The sequence below is a fragment of the Sphaeramia orbicularis genome, chromosome 13, assembly GCF_902148855.1.
Source record: "Sphaeramia orbicularis chromosome 13, fSphaOr1.1, whole genome shotgun sequence".
Lineage (NCBI taxonomy): Eukaryota > Metazoa > Chordata > Actinopteri > Kurtiformes > Apogonidae > Sphaeramia > Sphaeramia orbicularis.
Genome location: NC_043969.1, coordinates 51,714,753 through 51,738,926, shown reverse-complemented (window position 1 = coordinate 51,738,926; position 24,174 = coordinate 51,714,753). Strand labels below are relative to the sequence as shown.

Sequence of the window (24,174 nt, the reverse complement as noted above, 5' to 3'; positions counted from 1 at the left end):
TGGAAGGCTATGAAATTTGGCTTATGTGGTCATGAGAATTCAACTGTTACATTCAACATTTTAATGTTATTTGGAAGATTATTCATCCACAAATGTAGAAACTTTAACCCTTTCATGCATGAATTATAAGAGCCTTAATCAAGATTTTTTTCCGGAGTGTGTTTATTCCTCTAGGCATTAAAAAAACAAAGTGACTGAAATTTTTATTATCAACCTATTATTCATGGAGTTGCAAAAATGTTTACTCAGCTGGACACTGTGCATTTAATTCTGAAGCAGAGAAATGTATTTACTGATATATTGTATGAAAACTATGAAATAAAAACATTTTAACAGAGCAAATCTGGTGTTTTCTCACATTTTAATGTACTCTAACACTAGTCATTACTCACTTTATGGAGGTAATGTGCAAAAAAAAACCTTTTTCTTTAAAAAAAAAAAAAACAACTGTTAATTACAATCTAATAACAATAACAAGCAATTGATTTACACTCAAACATGTCACTGCAGATCAGGTTTATCAAGAACAGCAAAGTTACAGTAACAGTATGAATGTCAGTGTATGGGATGACGCATGAGTGTCCACTGTGTTGGCTGATATGGATCTGGGAACAACAAAACCCATGAATATACAAGAGAACAGCTGGAGAACAGCAGTTCACTGTAATGACCACTATGCATGAAAGGGTTAAAACTGAGCCATGTCTAAATCATAGGGTGAATGAGTTTGATATTCTGTACAAATCTCTACAGTGTTTGAAAGATAAGAAAGACCTTCATGTATTGTCTTAAATTTCTGTTTACAACTTGAGATGAGCCCCTGTTCTTTTTTGTTTCATCTTTTTACATTTTCATTCTTAATTCCTATGTACTTGTACTTTTATGGAAACTGTGACACAGTGACATGAATGCCATGTTTGTTTGTGGTCTTTCAATAAAAAAAGAAAAAAAAAACCCCAAAAAACTACCTGTATGCGGTGACATGTTGAGCCACACTTTCAGTGTTAGTGTGACTCTACCTGTTAACACTGCTCATCCACTCCTGGCTCCTGTCTGTGTTTGGTTTCTGTGGGTTTCTATGTGTCTCTGTTTGGGGTTGTTGTAGGTAGAACCCATGCATGTTTCCAGTTCAGATTGTGGAGGTTCTTTCTCAACAGTCGGCGTATGCTGTCCCTGATGCCGGGCAGTTTGACTCCATAGATGAGTGGGTTGAGCAGCGGCAGCACCAGGAAACCCTCCATCTGCATCATCACTCTGAACGCATGTGGGACATGTTTACCCACCAGCGCCGGCTGAATGATCTCAAACACGATACTAGCAACAAAACCCACGTAGGTCACCAGGTGGGGGATGCATGTGGACAGCGCCTTATTGGTTCTCTGACTTTTCGTCACCTGGAAACTGACGGTGAGGATTTGGACGTAACAACAGAAAATGACCCCCATTGGCAGGAAGACCACGGTGCACGCAAAGACTAATTCTATCAAACTCAGCATTGAGATGTCGACGCACGACAGATACATGACAGATCGGTTGTCACAAAATGTTCGGTTGACATGGGACGCACAGAGCGGCAACTGGCTGGTCAGAGACAACAGGCTCACATAGGCAACTACGGGCAACGTCCACGCTGCTGTTAACAGTGTGTAGACTCTGCTGGAGCTGAGCACAGTGGGGTAGGTCAGTGGGTGGGCGATGGCCACGTACCGGTCGAACGCCATCACCATCAGAATGTTGGACTCCACAGCCACGTACACGTGGACGCAGAAGGCCTGCACAATGCAGCCCCTCCTGGAAATGAGCTGCACGTCACACAGGAAGTCATGCAGCAGTTTGGGGTAAAAGGCCGCACAGCCCAGCAGAGTGTTGAACAGCAGGTTGGATAAGAAGACGTACATGGGCTGGTGCAGACTGGGCTGCACACAGATCACAAGCACAACACACACATTCAGCACAACTATCAACAAGTATCCCACCAAGGTGACACAGAAGTACCAGTACCTGAACTGGTCCACCCCTTTAAAACCCACTAAGACCAACAGCTCAACCTGAGACTGGTTTGGGTTTGTCATGTCCATCCCAGTCAAACAACCAGCATTTATCAACCTGAGGAACTGGCACAGACAGAAGGGGGAGGGGCACAACACTGCTCCGAGGGTCCGCTGTCACCCAGGACTTTTATAATCACAAACTGCGCTGACATCAGCACAGAGCTGCATCGTCATTGGCTGAAGGGTGGGGCAAGTTGTTTTTCATTATTATGACCTTCCAAATGATCTTGATGTTCTTCTAATTAGTTTGTTTATGTGAAACACAACCAAACAGCATGAGTGACCATGATGTTGACTTTTATTGTCTGATTACACCAAACATGTCCGTCATCTCCAATCACAATTATTCATTATTTTCCGAACTGCTTCATCCTGGAGGTCATTGAAGGGATCTGACTGAGGTTCACAATGGACAAGTGTCCAGTTCAACTCAGAGACCAAATGTCCACATGAACAAGCACTGACTGTCCCACACCATGAACACAGTGGGAGGAGGCCGGAGAACCAGGAGGACCCAAAGAACCAGGAGAACCCAAAGAACCCTAATCAGCGTGCCAGTATTTAAGCCGCCCCTCTTCAGTCACTCATTCCCAGATTGTCTTCGCAGTATGCACGACTCTCCAGTATTTGTTGTCGGTCTGACTTCCTGGTTTGGACTTGGCCTGTTCCTGACTACGTCTTCTCATCTCCGCCCCTTTAAACCCAACAGCCTTCTGTTCCTGACCACTAAATCTGCCTGTTTGTTCCCTGGTTTTCATCTGCCTGTGTTGGTTTGGTGTTTATTCTCAGCTTCCCTCATAGTGAGCTCTGGACCATCTGTTGCCCTCCCAGTTTTCTGTTACTTTGACGTCCCAGTGGTCAGAGTCCTACCTGCTTCCTTTACCCTTCGGTTTCCTCGACCCATTGCCACGGTCTGTTCCTGGCCACATCTCCTCGCCTCTGCCTCGGTAAACCCAACGGTCTTCTACTCCTGACTACTGTACTGCCTGTTTGTTCCTGGGTTCTCGTCCGTCTGTGACTGATTGGTGTTCCTCTTTCTCGGCTTCTCTTCAGCTCAGGACCATCCACCTCCATTCAAACCTCAGTACACCGACGTTCCCTCAGTGACAGTGCCACAGGCTTTTGTCCCCAGTCCAGCCGGCCCTGTTCATTGCTTCTGTCCTTCCTCTCAGACTGCTTAACAGAGACCTCAATCAGCCTGCACTGTTGGCTTAGTGGCAATGACCACACCTACCATTTGGTGAACCTGAGTTTGGGTCTGGCACATGTATCTGGTCATGTGAGCTCTCCCACAGCTTGGTTGTGGAGGAGCTAATAAAGAGTTTTGGAACTGTTACTCCTCTGAGTGTGATGGCATTTGGATCCACTCTATGTAATTTGTTACCCCTTAGTCCAGGTGGGACTCTTCTGGTGTTGTGTCTGCATCATACACCTGGAATGGGACCCTTCAGTCCACTTCAGTCCACTTCCTGGACTGGGCTGTGACGCTGATGCTCTGACTCCAGACTCAGTTCACTCTCTGTGAAACTCTCTCAACTTCTTTAACTGGCTTTTCAATACTTTTATACAAATTTAAGGAACAATGTGACTGTTACTCCAAAGACCTAAAGTTATGTTCATGAATAAACTCATGTGTATATTCTAATTGAACCCTTTATTGTTTTATCGTTGACTGACAGAAGTACCTTATGAAACCCAGAGGTCAGAGGTCATTGAATCATGTCAACATGTTTTGTTCCTCTGGTTTCTTAACATAGCCACAGTTTCCTAGAATTCCCTTTGAAGCTAATTACAGTCAGAGTTGTTGACCAGTGAGACCAGCCCTCCTGGTTTTACTGGTCTACAGAGGACAGAGGACAGTAATGACGTCCCCTCAGACTGTTCTATGACAACACACCTGAAGATGGACACAAACAAATGCACAAGAACTTTACTAATGTCCAGGGGGACAGTCAATGTCCATCAGCAAAAGAAAAGAAAATAGTGAAAACAATCAGTGGAATATTGTCACACGAACGGTTTGATTCACTTTAGTTTGATTTATGTCGATGTCATTAGTCTCTTTTCCATCGTCCATCTGAGCTAAACTTTCCCCATATTTCCTAAATGTGTTCCAAACAGAAGTGTGTAATGGTGGTTTTTCCATTCAATCCCAAATGTGCTGATGAGTTTCTCTCTTCTGGTAGATGTCAGTGTCAGTCCTTCCAGAAACATGAACATAAATCTGTGTTGTTTTGAATGTAGAATGCTGGTTCCCCCTCTATCTCCTGCTAAAATGATGTGGTTTCCTGGTGTGTCCACACATACACACACATGTTTGGGTTCAACTCTTCTTCTTCTCTTGTTCTAACATCCATCAACATCTGGTTTTTGTTTGTTTGTTTTTTTGTTCACGTGACTCAAATTTCATAAAAAAGGTCTTTCCATTACAGTTTTGGCTGGGCTGCATGATATTGGAAAAAAACTGACACTGTGATTTTTTTTTAACACTGCAATATATATTGTGATATGAAAAACTACTCAGGAGGATATAATATCTGTGTGGGGCCGATGTAAATGGTCAAACTAATGAGTTGTTTCCTTTTGTTGTGTCGACAGTGGAAGACGCTGTGGACACAGAACACATGTTTCAGTTTCATCGTTCTGTAGCTGAAATAATTCCAGATAACTGACGTTGCTTTTCTTTTTGGCACCAAGTCTTTGTTTTTGGTGATTTTCTCTTGTTTGTTGCTCATTTTTCAGTGTTGTTACCAGCAACTCACTGCATGTGCAGGGGGCGTGGTCTGCTTCAACAAACTGATTAAGAACAGTTGTGATTGGTGGATGGCTGTGTGCAGTGTGTGTCAGGTACCCAGGTTGAACTTAGATGAGAACATGCTGAGTTCATTTTCCTCCTACATTAAAGGACCTGCGATGGGACTATTGCGCACGCATACATCACAATGACGATGCACAAACAATATACTGTGCGGCTCTAAGTTTTGGGCAGTATATCAATGTCCCTACACACGAAAAACCACCTCTTGCAAGCGCCAAAAACTTTTCATTGAAAAACGACAGTTTTGGTGTGTTTTTTTTTCCCATTAGGCAAATTTTCATGCACAAGTTATTTTCGCGCAATTAGAGGGAAAATGGAAAAGAGACTAGTGTGTTCATATGACGACATTCAATATTAATTTGACTGCATTCAACAGTTATTGGACAACATTTAACAATCATGAGACAACATTCACATTCTTAATAGGAAGATCATTACTGTTATTAACTATTTAAGGAGAAGGGGGAGTTTATAAGTTATACTTCTTCTCACTCCCTTTCAAATATGTATTATATGTCGTGCTTAAGTGTCCTGTTTATTTATTTTCTTCTGTTATGACATTCATATTCGGAATAAATACATCAATCAATCAATCAATCAATCAATCTTTTCTATATTCTGTGAATAACAAGGTTATTACTGTTAACGAAAACTAACAAAATGACGAAAACTAGAATTGAAAAAAACATTTTTGTTAACTGAAATAAATAAAAACTATATTCAAAAGAAAAAAACTATAACTAATTGAAACTGTATTGTGTGCCTACATAACTAACTAAAACTATTTTTAAAAATATGGATAAAATTCTCTTTGTTTTCGTCTTTGTCAGTCTTGGATTGATATGAAAGCGATTTATTTCGCTCTAGCAATTTTCTCTGCTGTCACCATACGACACTTTTTGGTCCGTCACTTGTGGTTTCCAGTCGTCTTCTGGTCCCCACTCTACCTGGAAACATGGAGACTAAAGTTGGGAGAAAGCAGCAGAGTCCTGTCTGGGATTTATTTGAATATGACAGAGAAGAAGAGAATAGATATGAAAAATTAAATTAAAAAAAATAAAATAAATTAAATTAAATTAAATTAATACTAAAATTAAACTAAAACTAAGCATTTAGAAAAAAAATGAAAAGTAATAAAAACTAGCAAACCTGCTCTAAAAACGAATTAAAACGAACTGAATTTGAGGGGAAAAAAAGGTCAAAACTCAATAAAACTAAACTATAATGAAAAATCCAAAACTATTAGAACCTTGTAGAGTAAAACTACGGCACATTCATGACCTTTACGGCCACCGTAGTTCTAATGACAGGACTTTTATTTTGAAGTCAGTTCCGGTTTAGCTGTTGTAAATGTGAAATTAGCGATAAACGCCAGCGGGGATTACACATACTCCTAATATTGTGTGTTTAAAAGAAAACAAAGCGGTTTAAAACTGGATAAAGTGAACACTTGTTGTCGGATGTGGTAGTTTAAAGACATACATGAACATTTAGCCTACCCGTGGTAGCTTTCCTGGCAGCTAGGCTAGTTAGCTTGTTGGCTAATCCCTGAGTCCATGGATCTGTTCGACGACCTGCCGGAGCCCACGCAGACCCCCGGTGAGTGGAGATACTCCACGACCTGCCCTTCTCCAATAAAAGGATCAATGAACCACGGCTTCTAATGTCTAGTTTTGTCCAACCAGCATCTGAAAACATCTGGAAATAGCACGAGTAGCGTTAAAGTACGACAGATGCTAACTAGCCGTTTCTCGGGTTGATGAGCTGGAAACATCAGGTTTTAACATGTTTGTACTAAATCTGAGTTTTAATGTTCTTTTTTATTCAGTGGAGACGGAGATTTGCAGAGTTCTACTCAGCCTGACACCTCCACATATTAGAATCTCAGAAAGAAAAAGAGAAGTAATGTAAATACAAATACAGCACAAATAAAAGAGGAATATCATTAATGAAGGAGCCTGTTATTTCCACTCTAGGTTTGTTTATTTGTTTCAAATGGATTCCCGTTAGTTGTTGCCAAGGTAACAACTAGTCTTCCTGGGATCATCACTTAAAATAGCACATACATCATTTTAAAGCATACATATAAAGAGAAGTTTATAAAATAGGCAACTACCTGTATAATAAAACAGTTAAAACATGTACAAATGTAATTTACAAGTGTATCTCAAATTTGGACAGTTTCTTACTTAGTTTTTTCTTAAGACTAATTGTAAAACTTCTTATGTTGTCAGATTTTTTCACAGCACAAGGCCACCTGTTCCACTGAGTAACAGCTCTATACAAGCCTGTTCTCTGTACATGTTCTAGCTGCAGGAACAACTATGTCACCATTTGTCTGTTCCCTGGTGGAATAACCGTGTCTGTTATCCACATAATTTTGAATGCAAAATTCTCATCGTCATATTGATACATATATTATAAAAAAAAACCAGGAGGTTCTTTAATAACTTATTCTCAACATGTTGCCCAGAGAAGGGGTTGCGCATACAGTCTGTGTTTGTCCATAATGGGCAGTGCACAGACAGTTGGCAGCTTTGGTTTGTAATAATTGAGTAATAGTTGTTTGTTGATGATAGATGATTGTTTCGGTATCAAATCAATGGTTGATATGAGGGTTTATTGGATAGTTGAAACCAAACATTAAAAACAAAACATGTTTGGTTCATTCCAGGTGCACAGGCCACAAACGAAGAAAAAGAAGAGGAAAGTTTAAAACGAAAGCGAGAAGATGATGACACCAACGGAAAGGAGGAGGAGCTCAAGAAAGTTTGCAAAGAAGGTTTTCAGCTGTTCCACACCAATGTTTGTTGCTTCCTTTCCTCTTCCCAAGCTCTTCGCAAGGCAGGTGACAATCCAGCACATGGACACCACCAGTGTTTGTGTGGTTCACTCTCCACTTCTTGGGGTTTGTTTCTGCTCCAGGTCTCCCTGTGCTCAAAGGCTATGTGGCAGCGAGGCGTGGTGAGCGTGAGGAGATGCAGGATGCTCATGTCCTGCTGCCGGACATGAACAGCTGTTTAACGGCTCTGCCCAGCGGAGTGTAAGGACAACGGCATCACACACACACACACACACATACACATACACATTTAAGAAGCCAGGGGAGGAGGGGGCGACATGCTAAGAAGTAAAAGTCAAACTTCCAGTATTAATTTCAGAAAAATTCTGTCAGATTAAAGTGGAAATTATATGAGGAAAAAAAAGGTAATTTACTTGAAAAAAGTAATATTATAAATGTGTGGAAGACAGTCATCAAATCTGTGAGATTTCCATTTGAAATGGACCAGAACAGGCTCAGATGAGTGTTGTGTTGTTCAGGAGTCGTGTTTCGTACTTTGCGGTGTTTGACGGTCACGGAGGAGCCCGAGCGTCGCGATTCGCTGCAGAAAACCTCCATCACACTCTGTCCAGGAAGTTCCCCAGTGGTGAGTGGAGTGTGTGTCCTGTCCTCCTCCGTCCTCAGGGACAGTGGTGAAGACTCTACTGTCTTTTTCAGGAGAAACTCAGAATGTGGACAAACTGATAAAGAAGTGTCTCCTGGACACGTTCCGACAGACAGATGAAGACTTCCTGAAAAAAGCCTCCATGCAGTGAGTGTGCGTTTGTGTTGTTTGTGTTGTTTGTGTTGTGTTGTTTTCGCTGTAGCTGCTCATGTGTTTTATGTTGTTGTACAGGAAACCGGCGTGGAAGGACGGTTCAACGGCCACCTGCGTCCTGGTGGTGGATGACACGGTGTACGTGGCCAATCTGGGAGACAGCCGGGTAAAACACACACACACCACACACACACACACACACACACACACACACACACACACACACTGTACACACTAGGGATGTCACGAGAACTGATACTCACGATACCATTCGATACTATGATAAAAAAAAGAGTCATCGACACTAATTTTTTTAATAAACTGAAAACCCGATGCCTGCGTATGAATCGGTACCGTCGATAGGGTTCTACTGTTCCAGGACTGATGTGGTCAGTCCACTCCGACAGAACACATGGAACAGGTCCAGGGACTAATGAAAGAATGGACACAGCTAAAGCTAAAGCTCCGCCTCCTCTAATGGACACAAAAGGACCAGCAGTCATGTGTGGAAGTATTTCAGGTAGACAACCATGACGTGGTTCTGGACATGCATAAGCCACTGTGGAAACGGGAGGGGGGGGGCACCATGACCCTATCAAAGCACCTTGTAGACAGACATCCAGATCTGTTTAAAGAATCCAAGCTGAGTTCTGTTCTTCAACATTAAACATCTGACATGTGATCCCATCGGGGCTCCACATTGGTACTAGTCTGATGGTCCCACACAGTTTTTACAGCCTGGCCCGTGTGGACCACCGCCCAGACCAAATGTTGAAACTATACCAGTTGTCACTAACAGGGGGACCATGGTCCTGGTCTGGACCCAGAGGCCGTCCCATATGGACCCGGACCTCCAGCCGGTGGTGGAGCGCTTCTATTTGAACCAGAGCAGCTGAAGGTGGAGTAGATGAGGAAACACACAGACTAATGACATGTATGTAGAACCATCCCACATGATCCCACTCAGCCAATCAGGTGTGTGCATTCAAAGCAGGAAACTGTGACTGACAGTGGAACAGATGGGAGAGTTAGAGCGAACAGTAATATTCATTTATATGCAAATACTGAAAGGAGTTCTGTTTAAGTTTATGGGTTCTGATGATTGTTTTTTTTCTTTTACCGTAGTATCGACTTTGGTATCGAGAATCATGTGATTTTAGTGTTATCGGTATCAATTCCTGAATTTTTGGTATTGTGACATCCCTCATACACACACACACAAAATATACACTGTCTGTGGTCTGTCTGTAGTCCAGGGGTGTCAAACATGCGGCCTGGGGACCAAATGCGACCCACCAAAGGTTCCAATCCGGACCGTGGGATGAATTTGTGAAATGCAAAAATTACCCTTAAGATATTCACAAAAATGTCAGTTTAGGTTCCACGTGCAAATCAGTAAAATACTGTCATAATAACCTATAAATACTCACAACTCCCATTTTTTTCCTCTTTGTAAATGTAAACATTTTCATGTAATTTTCCTGTATTTGCACTGAAACAAACTATCATTTCACAAAAAATTAAAATATTCTGAACAAACATGAACAACCTGAAGTGTCTTAATATAAGTCAGTGTAACTGTACTAATATTCTGCCTGTTATTAAATGTTTTGTGTATTTGTAGATCCACTGTGATCTGTAAGTTGTAATGAACAAGTGTAAGTGAAAAACTACAGCATAACATTGTTAAAATTGTACTATTTTTCTCAATAAATTTAAGGTTGTTCATGTCATTCACAGTTCTATAAAATAGCTTATAGATGTAAGCATTTTCATCATGTAAGGAAAGTTTGGGGTTGACATTATTTATATATAATTATGTTGTTATTTTACTGTTCCGGCCCATTTCAGACCTAATTTGGCTGAATTTGGCCCCTGAACTAAAATGAGTTTGACACCCATGCTGTAGTCCATCTGTGGCCTGTTTGTAGTCCGTCTGTGTTCCGTCTGTTGGAGCTGAGCTGGTCTGTGTATTCTTCAGGCGGTGTTGTGTCGGATGGAGCCTGAGGCCTCAGCCGGAGGAGCCGACGGACGTGGAAGGTCAGTGACTCTGGCTCTGAGTAAAGAACACAACCCCACCATCTATGAGGAGAGGATGAGGATCCAGAGAGCAGGAGGCACCGTCAGGTACCAGACCCACCCATATATACACCAGCCACAGGGGTCAGTGCTAGGGATGTAACGATTACTGGTATAACAATAAACCGCGGTAAAATTGCTGACGGTTGGTTTTACCGTTTAAATTCTAATTATCAGGATAACCGTGTTTGATTACCGCACTTTTCTGGAGAAAACGCCTATGTAAAGATCTGCTTTTATGTCAGATGTTTGAGTATAGTTTTAATTTATTACAAATTTGATTTTCTATACCTAATATTTGGAACCAATATTCACTTTTAAAGTCTTTGAAAAGGTTCGTTAAGCATTTTTGTGTTATTTATGCAATAAATTATTATAAAAAAAAATTTCAAATTGGAATTTTTTTTTTCTGTGTTTTTTGTCCTTTTATGTTTTTATAGTAGGTTAAAGTGAAAAATATGATAGGCAGATGATATAGATGAAGTTGTGCTGAAAAATCAGATCCCAAATAGAATAGAATGCCTTTATTGTCATTATACATATGTACAACAAAATTAAAAGAGACAACTCTCTAGTGGTGCGTAGTGCAAAACAGTTTAAAAGAAGAAAAGAAAAGTGTAAATATATATACAGAATAAACACAGGCATGTTACCAACCAAGAAACAGTAGAGATAAGTATATATTTCAGTTTGGCCCTGGCTGGACACTATGGAAAAATGGTAAATATATGTCCTTATTTGAGGTATTGTCGAACATGGGTATAGTAAACATTTGTTTATATCGTATATAAAGGCAAAATCAAAAGGACTGAAAAACGGACAAAATAGGCTCAGACCACTAAGGGTTATTATTTGAATGTTTCTGACACAGAAGGGACATTGTGACTATTATTTGTTTTGTTTTGTTTTTCAAAATACAACTTGGTTAAATTATTTCAGTGTGTGTATCAGTACTTTTTGTTCATTGTGAGCACAATTTCAGCAATACTACGATAATAATGATAACCGTGATGATTTTGGTCACAATAACCATGATATGAAATTTTCATATCATAACATCCCTACGTCAGCGCCGTGGGGGACTCCCCGCAGTCCCCTGGTCCTCACATGTCTCCTGTAGGACACTCCTTCAGCTGCTGTTTTACTTAGAATGGACTGAGCTCCAGGTTCATATCAGACCTTTTCAAAGACACAGTCAGGACCACAGACATGTCCCCATTTGGTACCAGGCTTTGACCCAGTGTGTGTCTCAGGGACGGCAGGGTTCTGGGCGTCCTCGAGGTGTCCCGGTCCATCGGAGACGGTCAGTACAAACGCTGTGGCGTCATTTCCACCCCCGACCTGAGGAGGTGTCAACTCACAGCCAATGACAGGCAAGAACACACACATGACAGCTGCCAATCAGTCATCAATGAATATGTGCATTGATGAAAATGATGTCCATGAATGCATTAGTTTGTGTCCTGTTGGTCTGTAGGTTCATCATCCTGGCGTGTGACGGTCTGTTCAAAGTGTTTTCTGCTGATGAAGCCGTTAAATTCGTCCTGGGCGTCCTGCAGGTGCGTTTGTGCTTTTAGAACTGATCACATTCTGTTTTCATGTCCAACCGAGGCCTTGATGTGCATGAAACCCTGGTCCTGCCTCTCCTCAGGATGGGAACGCTGAGTCGAAGGCGGGGCTAAAGGAGGAAGAGGGGCTGTTTGAAGCTGCCTGTCAACAGCTGGCCAGTGAGGCGGTGAGGCGGGGCTGCGCAGACAACGTCACCGTCATCCTCGTCTCCGTCGGCTTCTGAACACAAACACTGTTTTCACGTCTGTTTTTCAATAAACGCTGTTTCTTTAGCTTTGGCTCATAAAGGTTTGTCTGTTCTCTGTAAATATATGAACATTAGGGGTGTAACGGTACAGAAAAACTGTGGTTTGGTACATTTTCAGTATGTTTTCGGTACAGTGAAGGAGACCAATTTCATAAAACAAACTTTATTGAAGTAAATATGCAGCATATTCCGAACAGTTAAAGGTGTGGTAGGAGATCCTGGAAAAACGGTTTGAGCAGCTACATTTTGAAAATACACAATTCAAAAGTCCAAACCCTTTTTGTCAGACTTCCCCCCTGAAGCCACGCCTCCAGAGTACAGCATTGTACTCGCAGAGAGGGGAAGGGGGAGGGACAAATGACAGTTGAGTTTGATAGACAGGTCACCGTTCAATTATTTCGATGGGTCGGTTAAAAGGATTGGATGGTGTTTTTTCAGTCCTGTCCGTTCCACAGATGACTAAAATGTTTTATTTTTGTGTTAGAACATTTAATTAATTGGTTGCAATCAAAGTGTGAAAGGGATTTTAAGCAATATAGTAAAAAATGCTTAAGGAAAACATCTCCTACCCCACCTTTAAGTGTCACTGCACAGCTGAAGTTTTAATACGACTGTGGGTCTTTTAAGGTGCAAGTAAAAATATACATATAAATGATTAATTAATTTATTAGTATATTAATTATTAACAGTTGGGTGGTGTCATTTTAAATGCGTTATGAAGGTGGATGTGTTACCACAAATATAACTGATCTTCACCAAATAACGCCGACACAGCGCTCCTGTTTCGTTGACTTGTCTCTGTCCGTTGATCTGACTGAATCCTAAATGTTCCATAATCGTAGACTTTAGAGCAGATGGAGGCTCTCCACCTCTGTTTGGACCTGTATCTGCTCTGAGCTGGTTCACCTTCAGCATGTGGACGGTGTTGGACCGATTAGACGTCCATCTTGGACACAGGTGTCAAACATGCGGCCCGGGGGCCAAAACTGGCCCACCAAAGGGTCCGATCTGGTCCCCGGGATGAATTTGTGAAATGCAGAAATAACACTGACGATATTAACGATCAAGGATGTCAGAATCATTTTAGGTCAATTCAATCTAAAATGGGTCAGAACCAGTAAAATACTATCATAATACCCTATAAATAATAACGGAAACTACAAATTTTTCTCTTTGTTGTAGTGTAAAAAAAAAAGTAAAATTACACAAAAATGTTTACAATTACAGACTAGCCTTTTACAAAAAATGTGAACAACCTGAAATTTCTTAATAGAAGTATGTGAAATTGTAACAATATTGTGCCTGTTACTAAATGTTTGGTGCATTTTTAGATCCACTGTGATCTGTACGTTGTGATGCACATGTATAAATAATAAACAGGCGTAATATTGTTAAAATAGCACTGATTTTTCTTAAGAATTTTCAGGTTCATTTTTGTTCATGTTATGTTCAAGTACGGTTCGTAGATGTAAACATTTTCATTACGGAATTTGACTTTTTTCACTCAAAAACAGAGAAAAAAATTTTGGAGATGACATTATTTATCAGTTCTTATCTTATTATTTATATTATTTTACTGGTCCGGCCCACTTTAAATCATATGAGAATGTATGTGGAACTGAAGTAAAATGAATTTGACATCACATATTACACATGGGTTCTGCTGGTGTTCACCCTGTGCAGACTGTGTGTGTGTTCCACTTTATTTTTCATTTTTATAGTATTCGTTTATTTAATAGGGACCATGCACATTTATGAACATTGCTGTATAAAAAATACACATATAAAATTGTCAGAATTAGTAAAAATACCTGCTTTTCATCTGCAGTCCAAAGGCAGGTGACAGAAACAAAACAAAACAGTCAACATTAATACAGCACTCATTCACTATAAATTAAAAAAATTAAAAATGCATATAATGATGACATAGGCATCATCAAAACAAACAAATAAATAAACAAGATGATCTCAGGGGCACGAGCCCATACATTCACCTTCTTCCTTCATATTTCAAGGTTCATGTGGAAACATGAGGCCAGTGTTTGTGTTCTTCACACAGACTACATGTGTTCATTCTGTACAAACCAGTGCACCGGTCCAGCCCTAATGAACATACATGACAGAAGCTTCATGGTGGGTCAAAGAGCTGAATTCAGACCTTTATGTAGTAGATAGATTTACAGGGTGTCCACTGAGTGTCTTTACGATTTAAAACTATTATTACAAAAGCAGTAGTTGACTTTTGTCACATCTGTGGAATCATGTTCAGTCCAATCATTGGTCCATTTTTCAGGTCAGTTAGTGTAAACGTTGACCTTTGACCTTTTGACTAAATGTGTGTCACCACAACTGGACGACCTTCAACCAACCATCATGTTCCAGATAGATGTTTCACCACCACACTGGGTTCCACATGTAGGTGGGTTCTAAAGCCAACATTTACACAGTGGTGGATTGGAAGGGATGGTGCGGTTTCCTGGGGACCTGGTCCACCAGGTACCACTGCCCTGGAGACCTGGTCCACCAGGTACCACTGCCCTGGGTTTATGTTCCAGATACGGGTTTATGTCCATGGGGTTCTGTTCCAGATGGTTCTGGTCCAGATGGTTCTGGTCCAGATGTGGTGGATGGAACACAGACCCAGGACATGAACCACCTGAAGACAAACATCACTCATGTCACTGACTCCATTAATGAGGTTCTGATCCAGACACACAGACACAAACCCAGGACCATCTAAGGGTCCAGTTAGAGGTGGATTCAAAGAGGCAAAGATAACTTCAATATCTACTTTACATGTTGTAATAATTTCCACACATCTGTAGATTCATTTGCTTTTGTAATAAATATGTTAAACTGAAAACAGACTTTATGGACCCCTGTATTATCAGTACATTCATTTTGTCTGTTCAAGTTTTTATTTCATTTTAAAAAGCATTAAAATAATGAATAATAAAAAAATAAGTATGATAAGGTCAGCTTTTTATCTCAGTAATATAATAATCTCTGAATTTTGGTTTGTTGCATCATTCATGAGTGCAGGTTTATCCTTTTTTTTAATTATTATTATTATTATTATTTATTATTCCCAGCCAACATGTCCCCCCAGAAAGGTTCCATTTGGGTTTGTCCGCAGTTTCCATGGTGACCCCACATGTGTTTGCCCAGATCAGAATCAGAATCAGAGATCTAAATATCTCATATTATTTATTCTTCACACTATATATCCCATGATATTTATCTTTCATGTCATTTGCACTCCTCATGTTATTTGCACTACTTAAATTCTATGTTTTACAAATATCTTAGTTTGTAGTACTTCTTATTTTTTTAATGTAAATAACTGAGCCTTTCACTGATATTTGTTGTCTATCTGTAAATTCTCGTACTGAACCTGAGAGCTTTGCCTCAGTTTCACTGTACTTGGTACAATGACAATAAAGAGATTCTGATTCTGATTCTGATCTGGGCAAACACATGTGGGGTCACCATGGAAACTGCAGACAAAAACCCACATGGGACCCTTATATGCAGCCCAAATGTAACCCTTCTGGGGCCCACGTGGACATGCTGGCTGGGTTGAACAATGAAATATTGAACAGAACATATACATAGTAATATTGCAACAAAGTAGGATAAAAAAAATAGTCACACTTCGCAAAATATTTTACATTTCCAATATATAGATACAAATGTAGGTAAAATAAAAATCAATAAATAAATCAAAATAAAATCCAAAAAGCTTGAGGTAAAAAAAAAAAGAAGAAATTATATAAATTAAATAAGATTATATATTTGACATTGGGGTTCAGCCTTAAATACGATGACAATGGAAACTAAAACGTCATTGTGAATATAGGTGTAGTACCACTCCACACAGACATAAGTATCAGATCAACGTCAGCCCTCTTTGCTCATTTTGTCACAATACTGATGAAGCAGTAACTCATCTGTTTTGGGAATGGGTCTTCAGTCCAGTTTTTTGGTGTGATGTCAGTCTTTTTTTAAATAGAAAACTGAATATCTCTCTAAACTTCAAACTGAATATATTTTATTTGGTTTCTTTATTAATGATCTGCCTGTTAAGAAACTGTTTATTCTTCATCTCATTTCGTTATTAGCAAAATTTCATGTGCATGCAAGCAGATTTGCCGAACAGAAACCCAGCTTTGTGGTCTTTCAATCCTACTTCAAATCCTACTTGGACATTCTTAACTTTTGCACTAACGCTGAAGCTGTGAAAACTAAAGCCTTATGTAATGAATTAAAGTTGTAAATTTTTTTTCTTTCCTTCTTATTTATTCTTATGCTTTTATTTATTGATTTAATTTACTTACCTATCTATGTATTTATATTTAATTTTTTTCCTGCCTCACCTCAAGCATTATGTTTTTTCCATGTTCTGTTGATCTATTTGTACACGGCATTATGTAAATAAAGTTTAAAAAAAAAAAAAAAACTCACCACAGACAGTAGTATCTGAATTTTTTTTTGCACTGAAATTAAGTATCTGGATTTTTTTTTGCACTAAAATTAAGCATCTGGATTTTTTTTTTTTTTTTGCTCTAAAATTAAGCATCTGTTTGTTTTTTTTGCACTGAAATTAAGTATCTGAATTGTTTTTGCACTGAAATTAAGTATATAAACTTTTTTTGCACTGACATTAAGTATCTGGATTTTTTTGCACTGAAAGTAAGTATATAAACTTTTTTTGCACTGAAATTAAGTATCTGGATTTTGTTTTTTGCACTAAAATTAAGCATCTGGATTTTTTTTGCTCTAAAATTAAGTATGTTTGTTTTTTGTTTTTTTGCGCTGAAATTAAGTATCTGGATTTTGTTTTTTGCACTAAAATTAAGCATCTGGATTTTTTTTTTTTTTTTTTTTGCACAAAAATTAAGTATCTGGATTTTTTTTTTGCTCTAAAATTAAGTATGTTTGTTTTTTGGTTTTTTTTGCGCTGAAATTAAGTATCTGGATTTTTTTTGCACTGAAATTAAGTATCTGACTTTTTTTTTTTGCACTGAATTTTTGCACCTGAATTGTTTGTCTCTGAATTCAACTATGTTCATAAATTTAGAATTACAAAAATTCAGATGTAAAAAAAATCAGTTACTTAAATTCAGTGCAAAAAAAAAATCAGTGCTAGAAATTCAATGGCTTTTAGAGTTCAGAATCTGATGCCACAGATTTACTTCCAGCCTTAAATAGGATGAAAATGGGAACTCAAACGTCACTGTAAATATAGGTGTAGTACCACCCCGGACCGACAGGAGGGGCTGTTTCCCGGATGTTGTCTTCTAATCCAACCCGGATGTTTGGCAGGAGCTGTCGGTTAGCAACAGCAGCTGCAGACAGGATGCACAGACAGCTGTTGGACTGAAAACTCCAGGAAAAGGATTTAACCTGCGCTTTTAGACGAACTACGCCGACATGCGAGAGCGGCGTTTGCGCATGTGCAGTACGTGACCGGTGTGCGGTGGCGACAGCGCTGACCGATGATGGATTTTCCGGTTTATTATGAGGCGTGACACGGTGAGTGTAATGTGAGTGGGTGGAGGAGACCAAAACACGAGAGGACACTTGATTCAAACCATGGAGACACTGTTAGACTTTGAGGAGTGCGTCCAAGACTCACCTGAGTTCAGGTAAGAACAGCCAGAACAGACAGGTGTCCACAGTGCGCATGTGCAGAAGTCCTGATGACGTTTGGTTGATTGTGTGCAGACTGACTCTGGATCAGTTTGAGGCGGATGTTTCTAACCTGGAGACACAACTGGACAAGGTAAAAAAAAATTTAAAAAATTACATGATCATTAATGACTTCCGTGTGTTTTTCCTGTTCATCTTATGTCACTTGGACAGTAGAATAAAATAAAATTAAAAAAAAAAAAAAAAAAATAGAAGAAATTAGAACAGAATAGAATAGAAGAGAGTAGAAGGGAATAGAATAAAATAGAACAGAATAGAAAAGAATTGAATAAAATAGAATAGAGTAGAAGGGAATAGAATAAAATAGAAGAGAAAAAATAGAATAGAATAGAGAAGATAGAATAGAATACAATAAAGTAGAATAGAATAGAATAGAATAGAATAGACTTTATTTGCCATTTGCACAGATACATCACAGTATAGATACAATACTGTATCGATATTATTAAAAATTACTGGATGGATATTTTTAGGTATTTATTCAAATGCAGATATAGCAGAGGTTCGTTTTTTTATTATTCATTATTATCTAACACTGTTTATTAAATCGTGGTTATTTGAAGCATCCTAAAAGCACTTTGTGGCAGATTTTAGTTCCTTTGGAAACTAGGAGAATTAGAAAAATTTTGTGATATAGCATTAGATCTTGTTCTGATCAAATACAAATGTGTTTAGTATTTGTACATTCTGGTGTAATTCAATTCTTTCAGGAAATAATCTAAAAAAAAAAAAAGAAACAAACAAAAAATTGCTTTTTTAACAGTATTGTGATATATTGTGATATATCATATTGTGATCCTAGTATTGTGATTTGTATCGTATCGCCAGATTCTTGCCGATACACAGCCCTAACGATAAACCGCGGTAAAGTTCCAGACGGTTAGTATTACCATTTAAATTCTAATCATGATAACCGTGTTTGATTACTGCACTTTCAACACAAACTTGATCTGGAAAATGGTCAAATTATGGCTGTAAGGTTCCATCTTTAATGCACATTTGTATGTTTGTTGTTTACAGGTTAGTATTTGAAGGTTTCTGCAACAGAAAGTATATTGTGCCTATTATTTTATTTGTTTTTGTTTTTTTTTTATTTAATTTTTTTTTTAAATACAACTTGGTTATATTATTTCAGGTTATGTATCAGTACTTTTTGAACATTTTGAGCACATTTCAACAATACCGTGATAATAATGAGAACCGTGATAATTTTGGTCACAATAACCGTGATATGAAATTTTCATATTGTTACAATTCTAATAGACACATTGGAATTGTTGTGTGTTTGCCTGAGTCACAGAATACAAAGAAAAAAGAGACATGAACAAAAACAGAAACAAAGCATAAACACAGCTAAAACGTATAAAAACAGTTATTGCACAGACAAACACAAATACACACTTGTAAAATAGAGTACTGTATCAGAAAAAACATAAATAATCGAAGTACTGGAAGGTAAAAACAACTTATGGTACATTTGAATGAAAGTACTGGGAGGTAGAACAGGTAACGGATAACGGAAAGATAACGGCACATGTGTCTGTGATGAACAGGGACCATTAAATATGCAAAGTCTGTTACTGAAATATTGTGAAACTGACCAGTGGTGACCGGTACCAGCAGGGCCGGACCGGGTCCTTTTACAGCCCGGGGTTCCTGTCCAAACCGGCCCCCTTTTACCACGGAGGAGGACTGTGAGTAGATGGTTTTAGACCGTATGTGAGCGGACTGGTTTGTGTCTGTTGTTACTCAGGTGATGAAGCTCTGTGGTAAGATGGTGGAGGCGGGGCAAGCGTACAGCGCAGCCAATCAGCTGTTTCTGACCGGTCTGTCTGAGCTCTGCACCCCCCACAGAAAGGACAGCGTCATCAGCGTATGTACTGACTCCACCTGGAAAAAATGATGTTGAAGTTGAAGTTGTTTGAACTCAGGTCCTGATCCAGCTCTCTGCCCCCCCCAAACCCAGAACTGTCTGGACCAGTTCAACCAGGGCCTGCAGGAGATGGTCAGCTTTCACACTGTGAGTAAATGCACATAAAGCAGGAGTGTCAAACTGATTTTAGTTCAGGGGCCGCATTCATCCCAGTATGACCTGTGGTGGGTCGGACCAGTAAAACCACAACAGAGAAAGAAGACAAATGACATTATGATCATGTTTACGTCAAGGTTCTAAAAGTTTTGGATTTTTCATTATAGTTTAGTTTTATTTAGTTTTGACTTTTTTTTCTCTAATTCAGTTCATTTTAATTCGTTTTTAGAGCAGGTTTGCTAGTTTTTATTAGTTTTCATTTTTTTCTAAATCAGTGGTTCCCAACCTTTTTTGGCTCATGACCCCATTTTAAGATCACACATTTCTGGTGACTCCAGTCATTCAAAAGGGAGACATTTTCAGTTAAAATTTATTTATTTTTGATCATGTAATAGTTTGCTATACTATGTTGCAAATGAAGGTTAATTTTAGGTGACATTTAGGCTACATAATGTATATAATGCAACTTTTCTTGCTGCCTTGCTGCATTTTTTTTTTTAAATTAATTTTTACTTTTTTATTTTTTAAAATTTTTTAAAATTATTTTAATTTTTTAAAATTATTTTTTGATTGGGCTGCATGTTTGACACCTGTGACATAAAGGGTCAAAACACGGTATTTGAAAAGTCGCTGATGGGACATTTTAGAGACAGTTTGACAGATTAGTGTTACTAAATGACCCACATTTTTACTTTTAAATTCCTTTTTGCTTCAGTTGGACCATAAGGAATTATCCAGAACAAGGAGCTACTTTATATTGAAATAGATGTCGGAATGGCAATCAAAAAGCAAAGTTCACTCTCTGACAGGACATTACTGTGTTTTGACCCTAAAACAAACGTCACATGAAAACACATGACCTGAGTAGTTCAACATTTGAACATTTTCAACTGTCAAGTTTATCATTCAGAACAGAAACCAATAAAACAGCAGAAGTCCATCACAGAATCCCACTTCTTAGACCATAGTAGTTCTGGAGTTTTCATACACAGCATCTCTGTTACCATGGTGACAACCTTTCACCTCTGCCTCCATCTGCTGTTTTGGAGCTCTGTCTTATCATTAATAATATTAGGTTTATTTGTTTAATCTTTATCTTGATTTAATAAGTTTTCTTCTTCCAACTCCTTTTTGAACAGTACATATTGAATTTACTTTATTACTAGTGTACATGACAGTTGGTATTTTGTTTTGGTCACCTTTATTTATTAATGTATTTGCTCTGATATTAGTTCTTTGTACACATCAAAATGTTTAGTTTTTTTCTTCTGCTCAAAATGAATGAATGAATGAATGTTATTAGGTCAGCTGACAAAACAACAGAACCCATTAACACCAAACATTCTTAAAGCAGAACAGACGCATGTGTGACGTCAAACAGAGCAGAAGCAGGTGGAAATGGACGGAGTTTTAGTCTGTGTTCCAGATGATTCCAGTCATAAACAGCAGAAAAAAGAACCAGATCAGAACCAGATCAGAACCAGATCAGAACCCTGTGGACAATGACTCATGACTGACTCCTTTCCCTCCTGTCTTTTTTTCTCCTCAGATGTTGTTTGATCAAACTCAGAGGGCGATCAGTCAGCAACTGTCCAACCTCTGCACACGGTACGTTCAACACACACACACACACACACACACACACACACAAACATACACACACACACACATATACACACAAACATACATATACATATACACACATACACACACACACACACCACACACACACATATACACACACGCATACATACATATACACACATACATACTTACATATGCACACATATGCATATATACACACACACACACACACAAACATACATCTACACACACATATACACACGCATACATACATATACACACATACATACACACACATACACACATACACATATATACACACAAACATACACATACATAGAAACACACACATATATACACACACATCCTGTATATGGTCATGTGACATCATCTGCTGTGATGTCATCTCTTGGAGGTTCCTGCCCCAGCTGTCTGAGACCAGGAGGGAGTTCGTCCGTATCGGAGAGGACCTGGAGACGGCGGCGCTGAAGAACGCTCAGGCGTCTCGTCACAAAGCCGCCGACGCCGAGCGGGCCAGTCACCTGCTGCTCGCCACGCGGAAATGCCACCAGCACTTTGCCCTGGACTACTGTCTGCAGGTACGAGCACTGAGCCGCCCACTGGTGTCGGCGTCCAGTCGCCTTCACTGTGTCCACGAAGCCCCGGCTGAAGCGGCGCCGTGTCCTGGTGGCACAGTTAAAGTACCTGAACCGCTCTGGAACCACCTCCAGTCTGAGTCACCAGTCCACAACAGTTTCTTATCCTTCAGAGTCCAGTTCTCACATGAAACACCTCCTAAATACAGGGCTTCACATTTACAAGGAATTTTTCCAGTAAACATGTAAGTTAAATGTTCACCCAGCTGATCCCAGAATAGTTTAATAACTGGACAACTCCAGAAAATATGATAGTGATTGGCTTTATTTGTCCTTCAGAGTGTCCAACAGGTGTCTGCACTGGGGCTGTGCATCGACAAGAGTCTGGTGGTACCATACAAATGACAATACTGGGATCACAATAGGATATAGCACAATATATACTGTTAAAAAGGCAATGTTTTTGTTTGTTTCTTTTTTGAAATGATTATTTCCTTGAAGAATTGAATTACACCATAAATCTGCACAAATACTAAACACATTTGTGTTTGATCCCAGCAGGATCTAATGTTCTATCACCAAATGTTCCTGTGTTCAAACTGAAATTCTGTTTTCCAGACATTCCAGTTTCAGATCCTGTTCAAATGTTCAGATTCTATTAGTTCACAACTAACATCAGAACAGGATTTGAGTTCAATCCAAACAAAGGAACAAACATTATTGAATAAGAGTGTTAAATAAGAATAAATAAAATATGAACAAAAAATAAAAATGAACCTCCACAATATCTGCATTTGAATAAATACCTAAAAATACTGATACACACACTGGGATTATGAGGGGGTTCTGTGGTCTTAGTCCAGTCCTGGTCTAAGGGTCTTAGTCCAGTCCTGGTCTGGGGGTCTTAGTCCAGTCCTGGTCTAAGGGTCTTAGTCCAGTCCTGGTCTGGGGGTCTTAGTCCTGTCCTGGTCTGGGGGTCTTAGTCCAGTCCTGGTCTGGGTGGTCTTAGTCCAGTCCTGGTCTTAGGGTCTTAGTCCAGTCCTGGTCTTAGGGTCCCAGTCCAGTCCTGGTCTTAGGGTCTTAGTCCAGTCCTGGTCTGGGGGTCTTAGTCCAGTCCTGGTCTAAGGGTCTTAGTCCAGTCCTGGTCTGGGGGTCTTAGTCCAGTCCTGGTCTAAGGGTCTTAGTCCAGTCCTGGTCTGAGGGTCTTAGTCCTGTCCTGGTCTGGGGGTCTTAGTCCTGTCCTGGTCTGGGGGTCTTAGTCCAGTCCTGGTCTTAGGGTCTTAGTCCAGTCCTGGTCTTAGGGTCCCAGTCCAGTCCTGGTCTTAGGGTCTTAGTCCAGTCCTGGTCTGAGGGTCGGACTCTGACGTGTTGTGTGTGTTTTTGCAGCTGAACGTGTTCAGAACTCAGCAGAGGATCGACGTCCTGAACTCAGTGAGTGGACGCTCAGCTTCATATGAAGACTCTGAAACATGTGGACAGACTGGGGTGGGACTCACTGTGTGTGTGTGTGTGTGTGTGTGTGTGTGTGTGTGTGCGCGTGTGTGTGTGTGTTCAGGTGTTCTCCTATGTCCACGCTCAGTTCACCTTCTTCCACCAAGGGTTCGACCTGCTCCGAGACCTGGAGCCCACCATGAAGACCATGGCAGCGCAGGTACGACCTCTGACCCCTGACCTCTGACCTCCATGTTAGTATTTGAGTGTGTCTTTAACCTTGTGCGTCGTCTGGTTCTTCTGCTCCACAGTTGTCTCAGCTGTCGACAGAATGTGCAACGAGAAGAAAAGAGTTGGAAAACAAACATCTACTGGTTCAACAAAGGGTCAGACTGGTTTATGTGTGTGTATGTGTGTGTGTGTGTGTGTGTGTGTGTGTGTGTGTTTGTCCAGGATCTT

General features: G+C 39.7%; 3 protein-coding genes across 5 annotated transcripts in view; 2 read left to right on the top strand and 1 right to left on the bottom strand.

Moving 5' to 3' along the window:
- Positions 1-1,076: 1,076 nt before the first annotated feature.
- Positions 1,077-2,072, bottom strand: LOC115431215 (olfactory receptor 6N1-like). Its single transcript, XM_030151443.1, has one exon. It carries the CDS (start codon positions 2,070-2,072, stop codon positions 1,077-1,079), a length of 996 nt encoding a protein of 331 aa, XP_030007303.1.
- Positions 2,073-6,185: 4,113 nt separating this feature from the next.
- On the top strand, positions 6,186-12,395 carry ilkap (integrin-linked kinase-associated serine/threonine phosphatase). Of its 3 annotated transcripts, none has more exons than XM_030152222.1 (10): positions 6,186-6,468; positions 7,544-7,651; positions 7,795-7,912; positions 8,191-8,297; positions 8,369-8,462; positions 8,547-8,634; positions 10,450-10,595; positions 11,801-11,920; positions 12,025-12,106; positions 12,199-12,395. In XM_030152222.1, the coding sequence occupies exons 1-10, from the start codon at positions 6,426-6,428 to the stop codon at positions 12,337-12,339; spliced, it is 1,047 nt and encodes a 348-aa protein (XP_030008082.1). In that variant the 5' UTR covers positions 6,186-6,425; the 3' UTR covers positions 12,340-12,395. The 3 variants fall into 3 exon arrangements, with proteins under 3 accessions (XP_030008082.1, XP_030008084.1, XP_030008083.1); XM_030152224.1 differs by having other exon boundaries at positions 6,428-6,468; positions 7,544-7,674; XM_030152223.1 differs by having other exon boundaries at positions 6,428-6,468; positions 7,544-7,713.
- Positions 12,396-17,665: 5,270 nt separating this feature from the next.
- Positions 17,666-24,174, top strand: part of LOC115432112 (arf-GAP with coiled-coil, ANK repeat and PH domain-containing protein 3-like) — an 18,567-nt gene continuing 12,058 nt past the window's right edge. The window contains exons 1-9 of the mRNA XM_030152937.1: positions 17,666-18,011; positions 18,091-18,148; positions 19,829-19,948; positions 20,042-20,095; positions 21,654-21,712; positions 22,104-22,287; positions 23,671-23,715; positions 23,840-23,935; positions 24,027-24,101. Coding sequence (XP_030008797.1) covers positions 17,959-18,011; positions 18,091-18,148; positions 19,829-19,948; positions 20,042-20,095; positions 21,654-21,712; positions 22,104-22,287; positions 23,671-23,715; positions 23,840-23,935; positions 24,027-24,101 — 744 coding nt within the window. The 5' untranslated portion in view covers positions 17,666-17,958. The remainder of the gene's footprint in view (positions 18,012-18,090; positions 18,149-19,828; positions 19,949-20,041; positions 20,096-21,653; positions 21,713-22,103; positions 22,288-23,670; positions 23,716-23,839; positions 23,936-24,026; positions 24,102-24,174) is intronic.

Bases quoted from the DNA above. Each gene is read 5' to 3' on its own strand.
- ilkap (XM_030152222.1), top strand. From the start codon at position 6,426: ATGGATCTGTTCGACGACCTGCCGGAGCCCACGCAGACCCCCG. The intron at 7,652-7,794 runs GTTTTCAGCTGT...TTTCTGCTCCAG, and splicing joins CAAGAAAGTTTGCAAAGAAG to GTCTCCCTGTGCTCAAAGGC. The intron at 10,596-11,800 runs GTACCAGACCCA...TGTGTGTCTCAG, and splicing joins AGAGCAGGAGGCACCGTCAG to GGACGGCAGGGTTCTGGGCG.
- LOC115431215 (XM_030151443.1), bottom strand. From the start codon at position 2,072: ATGACAAACCCAAACCAGTCTCAGGTTGAGCTGTTGGTCTTAGTGGGT.